Genomic DNA, 19,265 nt, shown 5'->3' on the forward strand with positions numbered 1-19,265 from the left:
TGATGGTGACGTGCAAGAATTCCTCCTAAACATAATGACGATCCATTTCTATATGCTTGGTACGTTCGTGGAACGTCTGATTGCTTGCAATGTAGATAGAGCTCTTGTTGTCACAACACATGTCGGATGCTTCTGAACTTTCAACTCCCATGTCGGAAAATAGTCGTCGAAGCCAGACTAATTCCATAGTTGTAGTAGTCATTGCTCTGTATTGAGCCTCTCTTGATGAAAGGTGTTGAGACTAAGAGGCTTTTACTAAAAACTTATTTACTAAAAGCCTCTTAGTCTCAACAAAAGGGATACTTTATGTTGTTTCTTACATCTCCATGAGATCAACGATTCTCCCAAGAAGACACAAAAACCTGTCGTTGAATGACGATCATTCGGATCACCTCCCCAATCTGCATCAGTATAAGCAAGAAGCTTGAGATTAGAAGCAGACAAAAATAGACCCCGAGATATAGAATTTTTAATGTATCTGATAATTCGCAAAATTGCTCCCATATGGACAAAGGTTTAAGCATGTTGAAATTGACTGGTTGTATGGACAACATGTGCAATGTCAGGTCTTGTAATAGAAAGGTATGACAAAGCCCCAACGAGTTGTCTATACGGAGTTGGGTTTTCAAGAGGTTCTTCATCATCACCCTTCATCATGACATTTACAACTTCTGGAGTGTCCACATGTCTTTCATCTGAAATCAAGGTTTTAAAACTCGCCGAGTCAACTCGGTGACTCGGCTGACTCGGCTCGGTGCGGCCCTCCAGCGAGTCAACCCGGCAAGCTAAACTCGGTCTGCGAAGACTCAGCTGTGACTCGACCTGACTCGGCTTGACTCGGCCTGACTCGGCTTGACTCGGGCGAGTTCTGGAATGTTTAAAATTTGATTTTTTTGAGTATTTCAGAATAAAAAAATTATAATATTATTGAGAATATTGTTGTTACTTTCTTAATGTCTTCAATATGTAAAAAAGACAATATGTGACTATGATCTAAGGTAAATGTTATTGGATATGAATCTATTTCTAGAAGCATCAGGCAGGACAATCTTCAGATTCAACAACAGCTAATTAATATTTTATGATCAAGTAGATTGCTGCTTTTATTATGTTCTACACAATTATATTTTTTGCAGTTTCTTTGCATAAATGCATTTAATATTTTGCTTTAAACTTTACTAACATGAATATATAACAAGAAAGAATTTGGTTTTCTCCTCACACCTTTCCTCTTTGCCCCATCTTTATGAAGGCATAATAGACAAGAAACTGGAACAAAGTCATACATAACTTTGGCCTTAACATCCATAGAGTTCCAACATCTACTTGGTGCTTCTTTCTTGTCCTTTCAGACTTCATATTTTCTTTGTATCTCATATAGGCTATACCCCTTTAATCAGAACCAATTGTCCTCACCTTGCCTTATCACATCCAACAAAAATTTCTCTTTTCTTTATAGGCAGTGCATTTTTAATGCATAAAGGCATCTATGTAACTGGAATAAATTGTGCTCTTTCATTCCACATTTCCAACTTATTGCTCATTAATGAACAATTTATCCACATGCTACGATCTCCTTATTTCAGTTCAACCCAAGATTCTGCATGGAGCCAAAAAACATCTCTTGTTTACTGAAAAACATGGTTTGAGACAAATTATATATTGTTTTTCTTTTAAAATCAAAAGTTTACAAAACCCGGTCCGAGTCACCGAGTTGACCCACCGAGTCACGAGTCAATAAAGAACGAGTCGAGTCCCGAGTCACTGGGTTTTAAAACCTTGTCTGAAATGCTTGACCTAACAACAATATCCCAAGCAAACTTAGATTGTGTTAGCAAATATCCTCTAGAAGAATAAGCAACTTCTATACCAAGAAAGTACTTTAAGAAACCCAAATCACTCATTTCAAAGTGAGTTTTGAGAAATTTTTTAATATTGCACACTCCTTGTTTGTCACTGCCAGTGATGATCATGTCGTCGACGTAGAGAAAGAGGATAATGATACCTTCATTAGAATTCTTAACAAACAAAGCAGTGTCAGTAAGACAAGAATTGAAAACCAAAATCAAGCATCACCTTGCTAAATTTATCATACCAAGCCTTCGGAGCATATTTAAGTCCATATAAGGCTTTATTTAGACGAAGAGTTTTTCCTTTAGGAACATCAATTCCTGGTGGTGGATCCATGTATACTTCTTCAGTTAAACTACCATTTAGGAATGCATTCTTAACATCCATTTGATATATGAACCATTGCTTTATAGAGGCAAGGGCAATTAGGATTCTAACTTTGATCATTCTGGCTACTTGAGCAAAGGTTTCCTCATAATATATTTCATATTCTTGAGCGTAGCCTTTGGCAACTAATCTAGCCTTAAACCGCTCAAGACTTATCGCTTTTAGTCTTTACTTTGTAAACTCATCGACAACCAATAGGTTTCCTGTTAGGCGGAAGTTCTTGTATAGTCCAAGTGTTTGCCTTTTCTAAGGCTTCTAATTCCACTTGGATGGCTTTTACCCATTCTGGTTGAGTTTTGGCTATAGCATAACTAGGAGGTTCTTCGTAGGAGTGAATTAAGGCTATAAAAGTTTGAAATTTTGGCAAAAAAGATTTATATGACACAACTTTCTCAAGATTTTTTGAGATCCTAGTAGATTTTCTTGTTGACATCTTGGGTTTTGATTCTACAGAGTACCTTTCAAGGGCACATGGTCTTTCTGAGTTTTCTCGTCCAGAATATTGAATGAACTCTTGGTTATCACTAATTGGTTCAATAGGAGAAATATCACTTTGATCATCTTGCTCAACGTTACATTCTTCATTCTTTAAGACTAAATCAAATAGAAAGGAATACTCATCTGTTTCTGCAGATGCTTTGGTTTCAAATGGACTTTCATTTTCTAAGAAGGATACGTTTCTTGAGACATATAATTTGTTATCTCTAAAGTCAAAACATCTATAACCCTTTTGATGACTTGCATATCCTAAGAAGACATAAGGAATAGCTCGAGATGAAAGCTTATCATTTTTATCTAAGAATACAAAACATTTGCACCCGAATACCCTGAACCTGGAGTAATCAAGAATTTGTTTAAGAAGCTTTTTGATTGGAGAAATAGTGTTTAACGACGAAGAGGGCATCCTATTGATGAGATAAACAGCATTTAAGGTTGCTTCAGCCCAGAAAATTTTTGGTACTTGATGTGATATGAGGAGGGTTCTTGTTGTCTCAATAATGTGCCTATGCTTTCTTTCAGCTAGGCCATTTTGTTGAGGAGTGTAGGGATATGACTTTTGATGTATAACTCCATATTGATTTAAATAATCTTGGAATTCCTTTGATAGGGATTCTCCCCCTGAATCGGTACGAAATATTGAAATGTCCTCTTTAAACTGATTTTTGACCATATTATGAAAGAGTTTAAAATGCGAGAAGACTTCGGATTTATGTTTAAGAAAATAAATCCAAGTGTGTCGTGTAAAGTCATCTACAAAGATAACATAATAAACAAACCCACATTTTGATATAATTGGTGCAGGACCCCAGACATCAGAATGAATCAACTCAAGTGGTCGTGTAGAAACAAAAGTTCTTTCCGGAAAAGGTAATCTTTTCATTTTTCCAAGAATACAATTTTCACATGTAAAGTTTCAAAATTACAAAATTTTTCCATGTTCGAAAAGTGTTGAATCTTGGATATACAAGGATGTCCAAATCTTTTGTACAAAAGATCCAAATCCAACTTTTGAACATTGCAACACAATGTGCTCTTAGAAAAATCCAAAAAATCCAGGTAGTACAAGCCTCCTTCTCTATAGCCTTCCCCAATCAGCTTCCCTGACTGGTGATCCTGTACTCAACAATCACGAGAGGAGAAGAAAACATTACACCCATGATCAGTTAACTGAGATACGGATAAAAGGTTTAAATTAAGTTTGGGTATATATCTAATTTTTGGAACACAAAATTTGTTTAAGTTTTGAGAAGAATTTTCAAAACATCATATTCCCTTAATCTCAAGAAAAGTGTCGTTGGCAGTCAAAACGTTTGAACCACTTCGGTTATGATATTGAGACAATAATTCTATGATAGGGGTCATATGAAAAGATGCACCAGAATCAAGAAGCCAAAGAGGTTTACCTGGATCGGAGATGCTTACTGAAGAGACCGCAGCTCCAGGAGATGGGGAAGCTCCTTTAAGAAGTGGTTGAAGTGCCTCCACTAGCTGAGATAATGGCATGCTTCCAATAGATGTTTCTTTTGTCTCTTGTTGAGCTTCAACAGTAGCAACCTTCTTTTCATAAGGCTTCTTTAACTTTGAGCAGTACGTCTTGACATGCCCAAGTTCACGACAATAATAACAAATTACTTCTTTTTTTTCTACCTTACTTTCGTATTTCTCATCATATGTTTTTCCAAAATGTGGAGGTTTATATGGATGAACATGATTCCCTGATCTTGAAACAGCTAAAATTGAGTCATCATCATTTTTTGAGATTCTTTTCTTCAGTCAGTTTTCTTCCATACTCAATTCTTCAATTGTGTCCTCAATAGAGAGAACCTTCCCTCGATGAAGAAGAGTGGACTTGGTTGTCTCAAATTCTGGTCTTAAACTATTAATAAATTGAAAAAAATGCTTCGTATTTATTTGATTTTGGTGAAGCTCTATATCCTGTGGACAATGCCACTTTGGTTCAAGGAGAGCCAATTCTTCTCATAGCTCGAACAAGCTATTATAGTATTCTCTAATACTTTTATCTCCTTGAACCATATTGTGAACCTTTTTTCAAGATTACATATATGAGCAACATCTTTAAGAGAATACATTCTCTTGAGATAGTCCCAAGCATCATTAGTGTGTTCAAACTTCGCAAAGCTTGAACACTTCTTTATATCCACATTAGAAATGAGCCAAGACATAATTTTGGAGTGACCCATTCTCCATTTTTTTCACTTTTTCTTATAAGTGGAAGCGGCTTTAACTTTTTCTACCTCCGGAAAAGGTATTTCTTTTCCTTCTTCTTTAGTGAGCATTAGCCCATAACCCGTAGCCCCTTTTCCCCAAATGAGGTGCTCATTGTCATCCATTTTACAAGCTTAGGAAAGGAAGAAGGGGAGAAGGAAAGAAAAAGAGAGAAATACACCACCACAAGAAGCAAAAATATCTAGTCTTCCAAGCTTCCAAGGCTCCACACAACTAGCCTTTCAAAGAGGCTTCTTTCCTTTGAGAAAAACACGAATAGCACGCTTCACAATGCACAAGAAGAACTTTGGACTGATTGCTTCTATCAACCTTGCTTTGATACCATAAAAGAATGTAGCAATCCCTAACAAGGATTGTTTCTTCAACACTCACAAAGAGGATTTACGAAACAAAGGCATTCACACAAAAGAGCTCACACTCATACACAATACCCAAAAAAGGGTATACATAAAATGAAGAACAAGATTTCATAAACTTGGGACTTGGGAGAGAACTCCCACAAGAACAAAGAACAAAGAATTACTTTACAAGGGAAAACAACCCCATATTTATAGAAGAAGGGGATAGGAGCCTCAAGGGAGTCATTGGACTCCCAACTGCTCTATTAGAGTTGTTGGGAGCCCAACGGCCCCCTTGAAGCTGCACCTTTTTGACTCGGTCAAAAAGGTCTTTTTGACTAGTCAAAAAGGTGAAGCCTAAAGGTGTCCTAAAATTGGGTTTTAAGTGAGTTCTAGTTGGGTTTAAACTAGAACTAAACTAACTAAAAGAAAGAAAAACATTGCAAGGGATTACATGAGCTGTCTATGAGATTACACATGAGATATGAGTTGCCTATGAGATTACATATTTTAACAATATTATCAAATCATTAGTTGTTGAAATAAAAACTCAGTTTGAATCTGTTGTCAAGATTGTCCGCACTGATAATGCTCTTGAGTTTAAAACCAAAGCCTTGTTGCAATTTTATCAAGACCATGGCATTCAACCTCAAACCACTTAGTGCCTATTCTTCTCAACAAAATGGGGTGGATGAGCGAAAACATAGGCACCTCCTTGATGTAGCATGTACCCTTATGATTCAATCCAACGTTTAAAAACTCGCCGAGTCAACTCGTTGACTCGGCTCGGCTCGGCCCTCCAGCGAGTCAACCCGGCTAGGCATACTCGGATTGCCAATACTCGGGCTTGACTCGGGCCGGACTCGGGATGACTCGGGCTGACTCGGCCGAGTCACGAGTCATGGCGTACTCGGGCGAGTTCTGCCACCTTTGCCTTGACAAAACTCGCTGGAAGGATCGCTCTGACTCGGGCGACTCGGGCCGAGTCCCGAGTCACTGAAGACCCGTTGGTTTAGTGAAAATGGCATTTTTGAAATTAAAAAAACTTTACCTTTTAGCGAAAACACTTAAAGGACTTTAGGGTTTTCGACTCTTCAGTTTTCAAGCACTGTCTCGACTGAAGAGAGGAGAAGCCGAGGTCTTCAACTCTTCAGTTTTAAGCCATCCGACGATAGCTCTGGCATGAACAGCGACGCCGGCATTGATTTTCTGGCGTGAACAGCGACGCTGGCATTGATTTTCTGGCGTTAACAGTAACAGCGACGCCGTGCGTTTTTCCGGCACGATTTTCCGACGAGATTTGTGAAGGTATGTATCGTTTTTTTTTTGGGAACGAAGCAAGCACATCGATTAAATACATTAAGGCGTCGTTGCTAATCCGACGCATCTTCTCCAGCAAAAACAGTGTGTCGCCGCGCGATATTCCGGCGAGATTTTCCGGCACGATTTTCCGACGAGATTTGTGAAGGTATGTATCGTTATTTTTTTTGGGAACGAAGCAAACACATCGACGGTGAAGTGTGAACAGTAAGGAGTCGGTGCAAATCCGACGCATCTTCTCCAGCAAAAACAGTGTGCCGCGCGATATTCCGGCGAGATTTTCCGGAGAGTGCAGATTTTCCGGCGAGTTTTTTCAGAGAGATTTGTGAAGGTATGTATGTTGTATGTACCTGAGGCGTACGCCTCTGTACCTGAGGCGTACGCCTCTGTAACTGAGGCGTACGCCTCTGTACCATGCATTACATGGTGAGTTGCACAACATTTGTCTAAGTTTTCATTTTCGCATGTCATTTCTGTTGCTTTGTATTTTCATTTTTATCCGCATTTTCCCTGCATTAATTGCTTTCTGTTTAATCTCATTGTTGAATCATTTGTTCATCCTGTATTAGAGCAGTTTCTCATATCTGCAAATACCTGCATTTCAAATTTGGTGGTTTTTTTTTATTTCAGTTCATTATTTGTCGTATGTTCATTTATGTGTATCATTAGTCTCAATCTCATTGCATTTGTTGTTTTAGTTTCGGTAATTTCATATTTTTGTTTTTTTTTTTATTTGCAGTTTGTTTTCCAGAATTTCTGTTAGTTTTCATTTGACTAAGTTTATTTTTTTGTTTTGTTATTTTACTGAGTTTTGCTCTTCATTTTGCTAAGTATCATTTTTTTTTACTGAACTTCCTGTCTTTCATTACATGCATTGTCTGTGTTTCAATACATTTCAATTTCTATTTTGTTAATTCTTTGTTTTGTTTTTACTGATTTTTCTGTTTTTTAATTTCTTTTTAATTTCCTATGTGTTAATTTCTTGAATTTCCTGTATTCTTCCTCCATAATTTCCTGTTTTGTTTTTTTCTCTGATCTCGCCGCAATATCATCTAAATGTCCTATGTGTAACTGTAACCCTTTGTTCTTCTAGCAGTTCTTCTTGTCTATTTTTGTAATTTTGTTATATGGCCATGGGTCTAGTATGGTTATTGCTGAGATGTGAAAGTTGATTGCTGACATGCATTGGCAGATTGCTCAAGTATGATTATCTTTACTTTAGTTTTTACTCTTACTCTTGTAAGTTTTTAACTTAACTTTACTTTAGAGCTTGTTTCTATTGAAATATTGAATTATTGTTTTGCTTGGTTGTTCGATTTCTTGCTATTAGATGAGTAATTATAAGTTAGATATAGGTTTACTTGATGTTATTTTACTTATTAATCAATTACACTAGTAATTAAGTCATTCTACAAACTTTTATATGTTTAAATGATAATTTATATAGTGTTTTTCTTTTAAAATCAAAAGTTAACAAAACCCGGTCCGAGTCACCGAGTTGACCCGCCGAGTCACGAGTCAATAAAGAACGAGTCGAGTTCCGAGTCACGGGTTTTAAAACCTTGATTCAATCCAATGTCCCTGCTTTATATTGGGGTGATGCGGTTATCACAGCTTGTTATCTGATCAACTGCATGCCTTCATCATCTGTGGGAGATCAAATTCCTTTGCATATCCTAAATCCTAATGCTTCGCTTTTCTCTCTCTCGCCCAAGGTATTTGGGTGTGTTTGCTTTGTGCACAAACTTGGACCTGACCCTGATAAATTAGTTGCTCAAGCAACTAAGTGTATGTTTATAGGTTATCCAAAAAATCAAAAGGGGTATCGATGTTATGATTCGATTTCTCGGCGAGAGTATGTCAGTGCGGATGTATCTTTCTTGGAGTTCATTCCATATTATTCTAGTATTGGTGCTCAGATGCAAGTTGATCAAGATGACTCTTTTCCCCTTCTTGTCCCTCTTTTTCCCTTGGAATTTGTGCCCCAATTACAGAATCCAACTCTACCTTCCTCACGGTTTCATAATCTTCCATTGGTATATGTGCGTAGAGCTCCACCTCCTCCCATGCCTTCATCTTCTTCTTCTCTTGAGGTAAGTGCTCCTGATAACAGTGACCTTCATGTTGATGATAACAGGCCAATCGCTCTATGGAAGGGGACACGACAATGTACCTTATATCCTATATCTCATTTTGTGTCCGATGCCAAAATTGGTAGTCAGATGAAAGCATTTATTTCAGCCTTATCTGCTGAAACTATTCCTCTGAGCTATCAATAGACAGAGCTCGATAACAGGTGGAAGAAGGCAATGCAAGATGAAATGGATGCCTTATTGTCTCAACAGACATGGGACCTAGTTGATCCCTCAAAGGATGCCGACATTGTTGGATGCAAATGGATATATACCATTAAGAACAAATTAGATGGTTCAATTGAAAGATACAAGGCCAGATTAGTAGCAAAAGGGTATACTCAGACATATGGTGTTGATTTCTTTGAAACTTTTTCTCTTGTCGCACGAATGGGTACCATTTGTCTTGTCCTCTCCGTAGTTGTTCACCGTGGATGGAGTCTGTGTCAACTAGATATGAAAAATGCATTTCTATATGGGAATCTGTCTGAGATAGTATACATGCAACAACCTCCTGGGTTCGAGGTTGAAGGGGAGTGTCAGAAGGTGTGCATATTAAGAAAGGTGATATATAGTCTGAAACAAAGTCCTCGTGCATGGTTTCAAAAGTTGTTTGAAGTGATGTCAAAGTTTGGCTTCAATAGGTCAGCGTCAGACCACACATTATTTATTAAGAAAACTAACTCAGGTCTAGTTGTTATGGTTGTATATGTGGATGACATCATCCTTACAGGAGATGATATGAAAGATATTGCAGCTACAAAGGCTCATCTTCAAAAACATTTTGTTATAAAAGACCTTGGTCCACTTAGATATTTTCTAGGTATAGAAGTTGCCAGGAGCAGTGAAGGTGTGGTTTTGTCTCAACGAAAGTATGTTCTTGACTTACTAAAAGAGACAGGAATGTTGGGAGCTAAACCAGCAAATATTCTCATGGATCATAAAGTTCAGTTGTTCGAAGAGGGGTCAAAACCTGTTGATAGCAAAAGCTATCACTCACTGATAGGGAAGCTACTATATGTGACTGTGACTAGACCGGATATTGCTTTAGCAGTAAGCAAGGTTAGCCAATTCATGGACAAACCGACTCAGGTACACTAGAATGCTGCAATAATGATACTCAGGTACTTAAAATCTTCTCCTGGAAAAGGGTTATTATTCAAGAAAGGGGGGACCCTGAAAATAGTTGCTTACTCTGATGTTGACTATGCTGGATATGTAGAGGATAGAAAATCTACCACAGGATTTTGTGTTTGTGGGAGATAACTTAATTTCATGAAGAAGTAAGAAGCAAAATGTGGTTGCTAGGTCCAGTGCTGAATCAGAATATAGGGCTATGGCCCAAACAGCAACTGAATTGATGTGGATTCGAACTGTACTAAATGATCTTCAAGTGAAGGTTTCATCTCCTATGGTAATGATGTGTGATAACAAGGCGGCTACATATATAGCAAATAATCATGTATTTCATGAGAGAACAAAACATATTGAGGTTGACTACCACTACGTAAGAGATATGGTTCAAGCTGGTCATATCGCTACCAAACATCTAAAGTCGGAGGACCAAGTTGCAGATATTTTTACAAAGCCTCTTGCTAGACCCAGTTTCTCAAAATGTTGCGGCAAGCTGAACATGATTGATATCTATGCTCCAACTTGAGGGGGAGTGTTAAGAGTACTCTCTCTCTCTCTCTCTCTCTCTCTCTCTCTCTCTCTCTCTCTCTCTCTCTCTCTCTCTCTCTCTCTCTCTCTCAGTTCCTGTGTACTCCATTAAAGTTTCCACAATCGCTTCTTGTCACTTTTCACTCCCTTCGCCCTAACTTTCTATGTTTTTTATATTAAAAATAATAATTTTCTTTATAACAAGCTTTCATGTTGGTTTTATACTTGTGCTAATGTCGTTTCTAATTTGCTTTTGCCCGTGCTTCATATTGATTTCTATGTGTTTCATTTTCATTTTTCATGCACTTACATAATCGCTTCAAAATTGTATTATGTTTCCTACTTCATACTACTTTTTTAACACTCGCTTCTCCACTTCCGCTTCACACAATGCTTCTCATATCCAGTTTGTTTCCTGGTAGTGGTAGCTATGGTATGGATCCATCTATACTCTGAACTGATTGTATTTAGGAAAATCTGGATTTACTAAATTTCGCAATTAGCATGTTAGTGGTAACCGTAGTAAGAGTTCATTCTTGAGTTGTCAAAAAAAAGAGCATGGGGTATGGTTCAAGCACATGCCTTGCAAGATATCCAAATACACCAACGCTTTTGGACATGTCAACTTTTTAAGTGTTTTTAAAATTTTAATAAAACACTTATAATATTAAGACGTATAAAAATCATTGATAATTGAGCATTCATCCATATTGGATCCTTGAATTGAAAGAGTTAAGGTTTTCTAGATTTTTTCCTCCTTATCGCCATAGGATCCTTGAATTTAAAGAGAATAATTTCTAAAACTTTTTGTATGCACTTGTGCACACGCTCATGCAACACACATGCACATTACTATATGTATAACGTATCAAACTCATTGATAATTGAGCACTTGGCTCTACTGGATCCTTGAATTGAAAGAGTTAAGAATTTCTAAATTTTTTCTAAATTTTTTCTTTATCGCCATAGGATCCTCAAATTTAAAAAGTTAATAATTTCTAAAACTTTTTTTGTGTGCACTTGTGCATGCAAGACACATGCACATTACTAGTATAAATAAAGTAACAAACAAAAGCCAAACAATGAATGGTATCAACAAAAGTGCCTAAGCAAAATGAGAAGACATATCCAGGCAAAACTATAATATTTATAAAAAGTTACTGCTCCAAGGCAATATAAAAAAAAATTAAAAGATCCAATCCAAGCCTTTGTCACAAATTGGACAAAGAACTGTAAGTCTGGAACAAAATCAGGCTACAATCCTAGAATCATTAAAAAATATACAAATTTATTGAGGTGTACAAACTACAAACTGAGAAAAACAAATATCCATACAAAACCTAATTAGAGAAGGGTAATCAGATGTGAGACTAATACATGACACCAAATGCCACAATAATACAAATTACAGAATATGAGCCACACAATTAAAGAACTAAAACAAAGTCTTGGTTAGAAATCAACTGAAACAAATACTAGAGAAATGATTTGGTGTTGGAAGAAACACTGAAATCTCCCTTCATTTGGGCCAAACTTGCCCCACCACCTATTGTTTGGGACTCTAAAGGATTGAAAGATTTACTTTAGGTTCCCCTTATAGAAAATCAGTACACTTCTAACTTCTATGTGAAGAGATACATGTCATGCAAAAAAGATTAATGTTCATATTCTCCTTTTATGTATTTCTTCTAGGTCCCCATTCCGGATGAAGGATACCAACGTGCACCATGCATAAGGGGACAGGAAGCTCTTATTTAATGTGTCATGCAGTGTTATTTTCAATGTGAATTGCTCTATGATCTAGATGGAGGTTTATGAATATTTGTCACCAGCCCCCTTTATTCTCATCATTTACCATACACAAATGCAAAAACCTTCTTTACCATGATACTTTTGAATGTTGTTGTCCTATTAGTTTTTCTTTCAATTTGTTTTTTTTTTCTCTTTTCACTCCTAAAGCAACAGCATGCTTCTTATGCCAGCTGGGAGCTTGGTAGGCAACAGACTTGACAAAATTTTCAAGAAAAAACAAGAATATCACAATCAAGAACTGGAATTGTTGTTTGAAGGTGCCAAGATAATTTTGAAAATGATTGCATAGTATCAGCCAGATACAATGATATGAAGATAATATGCAAGGCAGCATGTTATGGACGTTCTCAAACTCCATGGCCAGCAAGTTGGAAGAGAATCAAGAGGAATGAAAAATGAAAGCAAAAAGAGGAAATGTGGAACAGAATAAGCATGATCAGGGCACAATGTCGTTGATTTGGATCTCGAATAAATAACTCTAAATAATAGGTTATGCAAACAAAATGTCATTTCCAATTTCTCACCTGGATCAAGTCCACCAGACTTTTGTGGCGACCAGATGATGCATCTGAGAATCTTCCCGATAAAAAATCCCCGGTCCTTTCTCCTGAATCAGTATAAGCATGTTTAACAAGATTGCCAGTGGGTGGCCCTTCCTCCTCAGGCTCCTCCTTGTGAGTAGAAAGGGCTGAGCGAGAGAAAACTAATGATTCATTACTGCCGTCATCAAAAGAACTCAAAAATTTCTTACCATCTCTGAACCGACCAGCCAACCGCCAAGTTTCTGAAGAAACAATAGGTGGAGCAAGCCTTGGGTTCAAATTGATATTAGAGTAATAATAAGATACATAGGCAGGATCAGAACGATGTTGTTCCTCTGAGTCAGAATTCCCCATAGTGCTTAAACTCTTCCAACTCATTTCCGAACTAGAATTTTGGTTTTGCTGACCAAAAAAATCCCCAAATGCAGCATATGAACCTTCTATGTTTGGTGGAGCACTTTCACTTCGATTAGGCACTCCATCTTGCTCATTTCCATGAACTTTATGGTCTCTTAAAAGCATTCCCAATTCTTGAGCAGCCACCTTGTTTGAGGGTGATGTACAGGTCATCGTTTCCTTGGAAGATGGCAATTTCCTAGTTCCTCCATTGCCCACCAACCTCACCGGGCTTTCAGTTGTCATCTTGAACGTATATAAGCGAATGGAGACAAGTGTATGTGCTCTAAATAGACAAATAGATAAACAATGTGCATGCAGTATTGATAAAGTTTACATGTTTTTTCCTAACAATGGATCCAAAAGTGTGTAATTCTTTCATCACAGAAGCAAATAACATGGAGGCAACTGTTGCCAAGAAGGAAGTATGGACAGCCAAATGCTCTTCATCCTCCACACCAAATACTGCAAGTATTGTAAGTAGAAATCAAGCAAGCATTTTAAATGTGATTGAAGCCCGATACCAGAATCATGGCAATGGAAGATTAAACAAGTATACTACCTCTGCAGTCAGTGACACCAAAATTCTGCAAACACATGTAGATGACCTTGCTTCATTCAACAGAAAACAGTTCAAGTGCAGCTGCTTTTAAAGGTCCAACACTGGGAAAGGAAGACAAAGGAGAAAAAAAGAGGATTAATCAATTGATCTTAGCCAAGGAAAAGAAAATGTTTATATTCTTCATAAATGGTCCAATCACTAACCCTCAAACAGGAAATGTACGACATATTGTATCAATCAGAAAACAACCATGTGCGATGTTGTGAATTGAGGTGTAGTGAAGTGCTCCACCAAAATATGAAGTGAGTGGTAAGCCTCCAAAGGCATCACACAAAAAAAAAACTTTAAAATTTTAAAGAATACTTAAAAAACATAAATAAATAAATAAAATGTTTTAGTGATTAATCAACATTTAATAACAAATAGAAAGTTTAAAATAAATACTCAAGGGTACGAGAACAATATGTAACAATAACATTAATGCAACAACTTGATCTATCTAAGTATCGAATAACTAAAATATGAACATTCAACAAAAAACTAAGCCACAAAATCACTAACAACAATCGCACATCAACAAATAATGCATGTTACCATTAATAACCAAAGAATGTATTTGTCCAAGACTCTCCAATATGAGAATATTACAACATTCACAAGTAAATTAACCAATATGAAATTCAGAACACACACACACACACATATATATAAATATATATATATAGTCACCTGTATCGTTAAAGGTAATTCTCGGTGAGGTAATTCTTGGAAATATTTCCAAAAGTTGATAAATCTCGGGAGCTTAAAAATTGAAAAAAATATAAATAACAACAGAAAAAGCTAAGAAAATAATAATGTTTGCATTGTTTTTCTTTCAAAAATATAAACAAACATGTTTTAAAGGTTTTAAAATATAAAAGAAACACAAAAATAGAAATGCAAACTTAAATTTTTTTTTAAAAAGAGTTTTTCCCAAAAACATTACAATAATATCACTATATTTTGTCTCTCGCGATATTTTGAAAATATCATTATATGACAGTGATATAGAGAGAGAGAGGGTACTGCCCAACCTTTTCTAACGAACGAGTGTTTCACCGACCAGACTCTACATGTTGGACTTTCATCATTTATTTAGTAAGCAACATGTTTTAGCTTATGGATTTTCGACATTTAGTTGTGTTTTGTAAGGCACTAAAAATCGACACCCACAATACTTTGTAATATAAAATTTTAAATGCATTGTGAGCCTTATTTTCACGTTAATTGGTGAAGGAGAGCCATCCCATCATCATTGGTTATAGATTTTGGACCTTATATCAGAAATTGAGAATATATATGCCTATATGAATATATATCAGAAATTCAGAATATAAACATAAATAAACACACAAATGCACAGTCAACTACTCAGAGTCTCATACACACACGGTGACACACATACATAGTGCAAAAGTAACAAAACAATTTGATATTTTCAAAAATTAAAATTTTGGGAGGAAATAACTGAAGAAGAAGAAGAGGAGGAAGAAAAAGAATAAGAATAAGAGGAAGGGAAGGAGACTTAGAAGAGAAGAAGAGGAGGAGGAAGAAGAAGAAGAAGAAAAAGAAGAAGAAAGAGAGAAAAAGAAGAAGAAGAGAGAAAAAGAATAAGAAGAGGAAGGGGAGGAAACTTAGAAGAGTAGAAGAAGAAGATGTGAAGAAGAGCAAGAAAAAAGGACATACCTAGCCGCCGGAGGTAGTTCGCCGGAAAGTCGGTCAACCGGAGGTAGGGTGAAGGGAGGAGGAGGAGGAGGGGGCGGGGGGCGTGCCCTAACCCCTATCGGGCGTCTCATCTACCCTTTATGCTCCTTTAAAGAAAAGAAAAAACGATTTTTTTGTCAAATGAGGGCTTTGACGCTCCAGCATTTCTCTTTTATATGAATCCTAAAAACCACCTTCACCTTCACCTTCGCCTTTAAAATCCAAAACTAAAAATCACCATTGCCAGCAAAATCATTATTTAAAAACTATATACTCCAGAAAAATCATAGACAATCACACAAAGTTATACTCAAGTTCCCTCCTTGGGTAAATCACAAACACCGAAAAACAATAGTTGAGCAAACTCAGCATAAAACGTCCTCGATTGGTCATGAAGGAATAGAAAAATCAGTAGAATACCATTTTGGGAAAAAAAAGAGAGAGGGAGAGAAAATAACAGAATATCCACTTTCTTAATCCTTAAGTAACTTGACCAGACATGTCTCCATAGCTGTTGTTACCTACCTATAATACGCTAACAGATTGATTATGGATCGAATTTTCATCTAAACGAGCTAATGCAATCACTTTGCAATGAATAACATCAGAACCAATACAAGCTACCAGCAATATGCAAAAGCCCAAAATTCACAAACTAAAGCAGAACATACACCGAGAGAGCGCAAAACCAAAAACAAGTCACAACACTGACATGAAATCTGATAACGTAAAATCTGATAATTGACGAAGAAAAGAGTGACTGAAACACAAATAGGTTACAACACTGAAAAAAATAACCCACAAACTTTAACCAACAACAATATTGGCCACTGCCAAAACCAAAAACCTAAAATGAAGTCAACAACGAGAGAGAGAGAGAGAGGACGGGCCCGTTACCATTGACGCCGAAGATGAAACCCTAATTCTTCTCGTCTCTCTTTCTCTGAGCTCCCTCTTCCTCGTCCTGTGAACAACCCGAGAGTGTCAACCTCCGTGACCGTCCGACCCTTCCACCATCCGACGACAAAAGAACGGACCTTTGTGTTCGGACTCTCTCCACCCACCCGTGATTTCACCCGCGCTCGCTCTGACTGCCTCGGGACCAAAGACTTAGCCGCGCTCGCTCTGCCTGTCGTACTTACGATCATGGTCCTGCTTCATAAAAACTGAATTTTTTTTTTAATTTATAACCCGAAGAAACCGGCACACTAAGATAGGGATGGCAGTGGACCGGGGGAAAGCGGGGGCCCGCCCCGCCTCGCCCCGTTTGGACCGGGGATGAAGGTTAAAATCCATTCCCGTCCGGGGGTGGAGGCGGGGATGGACGTGCACTTTTCCCCGCCCCGCCCCGCCACGATCCCCACCCCAATCCCGCCCCGACCACTTTTCCCCACAATATCCCCGCCTCGTCCCTGTTTGAACCGGGGATGGAGGAGTTGAAACAGGGATGAAGGCGGGGGTGGAGGATAAAATCCATCCCCGCCGGGGATGGAGGCGGGGGTGGAGGATAAAATCTTGAGGCGGGGCGGGGGTGGAGTCCTTGTTCCCCGCCCCGCCCCACTGCCATCCCTACACTAAGAACGATCAAGTTAGCTCAGCTTTTCATACCTACGGTCGTCCTGTCGGCAGCATAAAACTCTGAAGCTAGGATTTCTGCCGTCCAAACTATGCTAAGCATTGGCCTGCGCAGGAGGGTCTACACTGCACTCATGAGAATAGAACCTTGACTGTCCTTCTAGCAGCCAAAGCCCCCACCACAGTACGCCAACCCCCTTAGGCTAAAATTCTGTGAGCTTACCTTTTGCCTAAAAAAAATCTTTATGCTTCAGTTTAAGCAAGGTATCAAGGTATCACCCCCATGAGATTTAAACCTATACTGCTAGACTAAGGGCCTAGCCCCCCTCCCCCCCCCCCCCCCCCACCACCACACTACGCCAAACCTTTTGGGGACCATCTGCGATATTTACTAAAGGGGTTTTATTTTTTTCGTGCAAAATATCATTTTCTTGATTATGGTTTTACAAAAATGTTTTTGCTTTACATGTTTAATTGTCCCTTGTTTGGGTGCATACTGGTCCTTCCCCATGGATTTAGTAAAAATAACCGTACTCAAACATCAGGTCACAGTGTGCTCTGAGGGAACACTTGGATGCCCTTGATCTCAAGATGAACGGTATCCAAAACCTGTACGAATGGGATGCCCATCACTTGGATGGAACCCACTCTTTTTTCCAATGTAGTTTGTATTTAGGATGGACGGCATCAGAATGGCTGATGGGTGTTCATTAAAATCGATACCTTGAATAGGCTATTTTTAATAAATACAAAAATATTTAAATTAGTATTTTAATAGCTTTAACATGTGTCACATTTTGAGTGATAAAATAATATTTTATTATTATTTTTTGGCCTATTCTGAACGATTTGCTTGAGTATCGTTGGCCAAACTATACAGGGCTGACAACATTCTATCCAAGGTTACGGTGCTCTGACGTAAACATTGACCGTGGTTAATTGACTATAATAATGTTTTCTTATTACTTCAAGAGAAAAAAAAAAACTCTCACAGATTACATATGGGTTGGCCTTGGGTCAGTAAAACCCTCTAGTCTCTTCCCTCAACTAGAGAGTACACGCAACTTCGACCTTGCAGCAAAGGATGTCAATGGTGGGTTTGGAACTTATGTCATTGGCATTCTTGTTGCATTTTCTTGGCACTCTTGTGTCCATCGACACTGGTGGGAAGACTATTCATGTATCTTACATGTGAGGGCAACTTCACTTTCATGCCTATATTCAAAACTGAGTCAGGTGAAGTAAGATAGTAAAAACTTAGCAGACGTGTTAGTTTTATTAGAAGTATAAAAATTAATATCTTGACATGATTTATATGAAATTATAAATTTATGATCTTTAATGTAATTTGTATAGTACAACTTGACCACTTTGCAAGTTTGAATATGAAAGCACCTAAACATCGAAAGATCATTTGGGCATGATCCTGTGCATAGGTTTTCACCTATGGCAATGTAGAGTAGGTCACTTAAGGGATAGAACGAAGAATAAGGGGAAGATGAGGAGGGAAATGATAAAAGAACGAAGGATTATATTGTAGTAAAGGAGTTTTGGTATGCGAAGTTGCATAAACTAACTAAAACTCAAGTGAGTATATATCCATGTATGTTTTTGTGCAAAGTTTCACATACTTAGAATAACACCGAAAATGCATGTGAAAGACACTTTTTTTACTCAAAAGTTGTCCAATGAACCACAACATATATGTTCACTTTTGTATACTTTCTCTTTAAAGAATGTTGATTTGTGTACATTTGTGTAATGGATCTTCCAAGTGCAATCAACAATAGTTTGTGAGTTCTTTTTCGTGCATACAACAATTACTCTATTACTATAAGTCTCCAAGAATTTTGTTTTAGAACTATGTCTGATCACATGATCTTTAAAAAATTTACGATAATGCTTTAGATCATTAAACATTTGGTTGACAATAATATCGCTATCATTTGAGTATGTTATTAGCCTTTGGAAAATTCTTGATCATTAAGTTTTTTTGTATCGTAACTCGTTAGTCATTTCAGATACCCTCGCTTCAATGATTTTTAATTGTTTTTTATTATATGTGAATCGATTGAATGCGAACATATTCAAGCACATCTCATTAGTAAAAAATATCAATTATAATATTCAATAAATACCCATATAGCTTACACAACATATTGAGGGTTTAACTTTTCAATTATCATTTTTGTATCAT

General features: G+C 37.5%; 1 protein-coding gene across 4 annotated transcripts in view; it reads right to left on the reverse strand.

Moving 5' to 3' along the window:
• LOC149837080 (pumilio homolog 5-like) overlaps positions 1-16,571 on the reverse strand; it is a 119,707-nt gene extending 103,136 nt beyond the window's left edge. Inside the window, exons 1-4 of one of the 4 annotated variants that reach the window (XM_090005806.1) lie at positions 16,391-16,571; positions 13,751-13,851; positions 13,002-13,653; positions 12,775-12,857 (exon numbers count right to left, since the gene is read on the reverse strand). In XM_090005806.1, coding sequence (XP_089861932.1) covers positions 12,775-12,857; positions 13,002-13,434 — 516 coding nt within the window. In that variant the 5' untranslated portion in view covers positions 13,435-13,653; positions 13,751-13,851; positions 16,391-16,571. Of the gene's footprint in view, positions 1-12,774; positions 13,654-13,750; positions 13,852-15,475; positions 15,601-16,390 lie in introns of those variants that run through there. The other 3 variants (XM_090005807.1, XM_090005804.1, XM_090005805.1) reach the window with 3 other exon arrangements.
• Positions 16,572-19,265: the final 2,694 nt, after the last annotated feature.

This window comes from Nuphar pumila, chromosome 5 (assembly GCF_984573655.1).
Source record: "Nuphar pumila chromosome 5, dmNupPumi1.hap1.1, whole genome shotgun sequence".
Taxonomy (NCBI): Eukaryota; Viridiplantae; Streptophyta; class Magnoliopsida; order Nymphaeales; family Nymphaeaceae; genus Nuphar; species Nuphar pumila.